Source organism: Sciurus carolinensis, chromosome 2, assembly GCF_902686445.1.
Source record: "Sciurus carolinensis chromosome 2, mSciCar1.2, whole genome shotgun sequence".
In the NCBI taxonomy this organism is placed as follows: Eukaryota; Metazoa; Chordata; class Mammalia; order Rodentia; family Sciuridae; genus Sciurus; species Sciurus carolinensis.
Window position 1 is genome coordinate 124,245,833 of NC_062214.1, and position 4,547 is coordinate 124,250,379.

General features: G+C 39.4%; 1 protein-coding gene across 1 annotated transcript; it reads right to left on the reverse strand.

Moving 5' to 3' along the window:
• Positions 1 to 3,136: 3,136 nt before the first annotated feature.
• LOC124978159 (olfactory receptor 4E1) lies at positions 3,137 to 4,084 on the reverse strand. The gene has a single exon (XM_047542286.1). The coding sequence runs from the start codon at positions 4,082 to 4,084 to the stop codon at positions 3,137 to 3,139; it is 948 nt and encodes a 315-aa protein (XP_047398242.1).
• Positions 4,085 to 4,547: the final 463 nt, after the last annotated feature.

Genomic DNA, 4,547 nt, shown 5'->3' on the forward strand with positions numbered 1-4,547 from the left:
AAATTAAGGTTGTAGATAAGTTTGCTAATCAGCTGGCCCTGAGGTAGGGTTAATGGCTTACATTATCCATGGACCTATGGGTTATAATTTAATCAGCTTTTCATCGCTGTGACAAAATGTCTGACATGAACAACTTAAAGAAAGATTTATTTTGTCTCATGGTTTCAGAGGTTTCAGTCCATGGTCAGATGGCTCCATTGTTTCAGGCCTGAGGTGGGGGAGAACATCATGGCAGAAGGTCATAGAAGAGGAAAACTGTCATCTTGTGGCAGCCAGGAAGTGCAGGGAGAGGCAGAGAGAGGAAGGGACCAGGGACAGGATATAGTCCCTAAGGAGACCCTCCCAAGGGCATACTCTATAACTAAGTTTTACTCTCTGTTTTCCACCACCTTCCAATAGTCCATTCAACTATGAATCCCTCAATGGATTAATTGGGTGATGAAGTCAGAGACCTTATGATCCAATTGCATCTCCAAATACTTACCCTTGAATATTGCTGCACTAGGGAAACCAAGCCTTCAGCACATGAATCATTTGGGGGACACTTAATCTCCAAACCATAACAGGTCACTATTTTCCAGTTATTCTGTTCACTTCTAGAAATGGTGCTTATTATGGAGAATGGAACTCCAGATAACGTGGACATCCATACATCATAGACATACACAATACAGAGTGACTGATCCATTAACCTTAACTGAAAGGCAATAAAAGATTGAAATGACAAAAGTACTCAAGCAGAAAAAGAGACAATAGCAATTTTCAAAGTAAATCAGGAGAAGCTCATGAAATATTTAAATATCATGACTTGCTAACTGACAAGGGTAGAATATTGTCAATACCCTATGATTCTCACATAAAACCCAAGTAAAGTAAGAGTTTTATTTATCTATGATGTGATGAAGTCCAGATATTACTACTTTACACAAGTTGAAAACTGAGAAAAAGGATGTAATTATACCTTGCCTTCTGGACTTTAATATGCAAAGGTATTCATATACATTATTATCTTTCATGCAGAAATAAATTCCCAGTGCTTTGTTTATTTGTATTATGGCAACATTAGTTACTGTAGTCTATAACTAGAAGATTGTTGCCATCTGAGAAATTTAATTGTTGAATAAAAACTTGCTGAACACATTTTTATATTGATAATGACCTCCCTTTCTCCTTTAAATAAGTGAACTACAGAGCCAAGACATTTTCATTTTATTCTTTACTTTCTATTTATGCAAGGACTCATTTCATTTTTATCTTATCCCCAAGTTTAAAATATTTTTTGAAAAATGGAGAATAAATGTTTAGTTTTACCTCCTCAGACAGTTGTGAAAATTAATGTGACTGAAAATGGGTAGTGTTATAAATTTTGCTTCCTATGAAAAAATAAGCCACAGGACATCATTCTGTCACAGTGTTACCAGCTACGGCCTTAATGAGTGTCAGAAGCACTGTCTGTCATGTTGTATATGTTCCTCTGTGTGGCTAATTCCTACACAGAGCAGTTCCATATGGGCTCTTTAGAAAGCTATTTCTCCTTATTATCTGTCTTTCCTATACTAAAGCATTTATTTTATACAAATTCTATAATTCTCTAATTTGGTTCAGTTGTTGCATCAACCAGTACAAATGAACAGTTTTATACTATTCAGAGTTATCTTTGGGAAAGAGACTGTTCTATTACCCACTAGATACGTCTGTTAGAAGTTAACCTGTGCTATCTGAAAACCTCTCCAGGTCCCTGGATAACTGAAATGGTTTGTGTAGCTGGAATTTCCTCTGTAACACATTTTCTGGCAAAAGTACCATTTAAAGTGAAGGGTTTGGGCTGAGGATTTGGCTCAGTGGTTGACTGCCCCTGAGTTCAATCCTCAGTGTGTGTATTTTGGTTTAAAACTTTGTTGATCACATCCTCACTGATGGGCTAGGAAATCCCTGCTGAACTTCAGAGGGACTTTCTCACAGTCAGAATGAAAGGGTGATGTCCAACATGCCATACTCTTTTGTAAATATGTATAGAGATACCACTGCCTGCAATACTCTCTTTATATTCCTGGTTTTCCCTGTCCACTCAGCACATGACACTCTGCTAGAGTGTGTACCACCACAGCTAAATTCAAAGTGTTGGCTTGAATCATGTCTCGTTCAAGTTGGTATTTTTTCCTAACTCTTAGAGCAATGTTGGGTGATTATTAAGGATGTGGTAATGTATGGATTCACTACATAATGAATAAATGATTTATTAAGATGTAAATCATATCATAGCATTTCTCTGCTTACCTCATTCTCGTGGCTTCTCATGGTACTGGAAGATTCTAAACTCCTCAAGAGAACCTGGAAAGTGCTTCGTGCCTCTTTACCTACAGTCTCTTGCCACGCTCTGCTTTATAGTCTAAGCTATAACCACACTGATTTTCTATGTCTTAGAACAAGCCATGGACTTTCCCAGCATTGGTCTTTGTACCTGCCATTTCCTCTGCTTGGAATGTCCATCACCTCTCCTTCCCCATGGTTGGCTCCCTTTCATCTTTCTTATCTCAGCCTAAATCAACCCAGAGAGGCCTTCCTGTCCAATCAGTCTAAAGACACTCTAGTCTCTTCCTTTCTCCCTTGCTCCATTCTTTTACAGCATTCATCCCATCTATAATTACAATGTATTTATTCATATTTTCATTTTTATTTCCACTAGATCTTTGGTGGAGAGACTATATATATGTTTTATTTGTGACTCTAAACCTAGTACCTAGCACAAATAAGGTGCTCAGTAAAAATTAGTCAATATTTCCTAACTGGGTGACTTTGGGCAGTCTATTTGCTCTTTTAAGCTTTAATTTTCTCATGTATAAATAAGCATAATACCTACCTCACAGGGTTGTTGTGAGAATTAAGTTGATGCACAGTGCTTAGAATAATTTATAGGAAATGAAAGGTATTACTAATCATAGCTATTGCTATGATGTTAGATATTGGGTCAGAGGATAATTTTATAAGCCATATAGTCTGATAAATATAATCAGTCTGATATATATAATATATTATATATATATATATATATAATGTAGTCTGATAAATATAATGCATTCTTTGCCAGACATTTCTGTGACTTGGAGCACCAGGCCTTCTGAGGGCTTAGACATTCTCATTTTTTTTCTTTCCTCTCCTTCCTCCCCATTATCTTGTTCAAGGCATTCTTCATGTCTTCATTCCTAAGGGTGTAGATGATGGGGTTTAGCAGGGGGGTGACGGCAGTAAAAAACACAGACACCACTTTGTCCTCTGGGAGGCTGGTGGATGGGCGGGAGTAGATGAAGATGCAGTGTCCCAGGAACAGCGTGACCACAGTGAGGTGGGCTGCACAGGTGGACAGGGCCTTCCGCCTGCCCTCGGAGATCTGCTGCCTCAGACTCACCAGGATGACTGCATAGGACACCACAAGGACCACAAAACAGACCACAGAGATCAGCCCACTGTTGGAGACGATGAGGATCTCAATGATGTGGGTGTCAGTGCAGGCCAATTTGATCACCTGTGGTACATCACAGAAGAAGTTGTCGATCTCATCAGGACCACAGTAGGGCAGCTTGATGGTGAGGGAGGTCAGGGATATGGAGTGGATGGTTCCTCCTGCCCAGAGGGCCACAGCCAGCAGCACACATACCTTCCAATTCATCACTGTCATGTACTGCAGGGGTTTACAAATGGCCACATACCGATCATAGGCCATGACAGTGAGGAGGAAGATCTCTGTGCAGGCAAAGAGGTGCAGAAAGAACATCTGAGTCACACAGGCATCAAAGGAGATGAGCTTCTCCTCTGACCAGGTGTCTTTCAGCATCTTGGGGACAGTGACAGTGGAGTGGCAGATATCGATGAAGGACAGATTGCTGAGGAAGAAATACATAGGGGTATGGAGCTGGCGATCATAGATGATAGTGATGACAATGAGGATGTTCCCGATCAGCGTCAGGACATAGAAAACAAGGAATATGGAAAACACAGCCATCTGCACCTTCTGATTTACAGATAAACCTCTAAGCCGGAAATACGTCACTAAAGAAGATTGATTGAGTAGGACAGCCTCCTCCATTCTCTTTGTTCAACACTCCTGCTGAGAAGTAAAAAATTAAGTCAATGTAACACTTAATATCTGCATTAATCATTTAGTTATTGAATTTCTTGCATGTTTGCAGCTTCTATATCCACCTAGAAGAATTGGTAGCCAATTGTTTTGTGTTTCCCTCTTTCCCTCCTTCCTTTCCTTACTTCCTTCTGTTTTTATTTTATTTAAAATTTTTTTTTTGGTGCTGGAGATTTGATGCTAGCTTATACATGCTAAGCACTTGCTCAGCCACTGAATTACACCTCCAGCCTTGTGTTTCTTAAATCATGCTAAATGTATAGTAGGTGCTGAAAACACACTTATGGAATAACACAGTGCAGAATCTTGATTCACTAAGAGCCATAAATCCTCCTTGAAGAGGGAGATGGAAAGACCAATGGTGCAATTTCTCCCTTATTATAGCAAGATCTCAGTGCTTAGATTTACATTA

Bases quoted from the DNA above. Each gene is read 5' to 3' on its own strand.
- LOC124978159 (XM_047542286.1), bottom strand. From the start codon at position 4,084: ATGGAGGAGGCTGTCCTACTCAATCAATCTTCTTTAGTGACGTATTTC.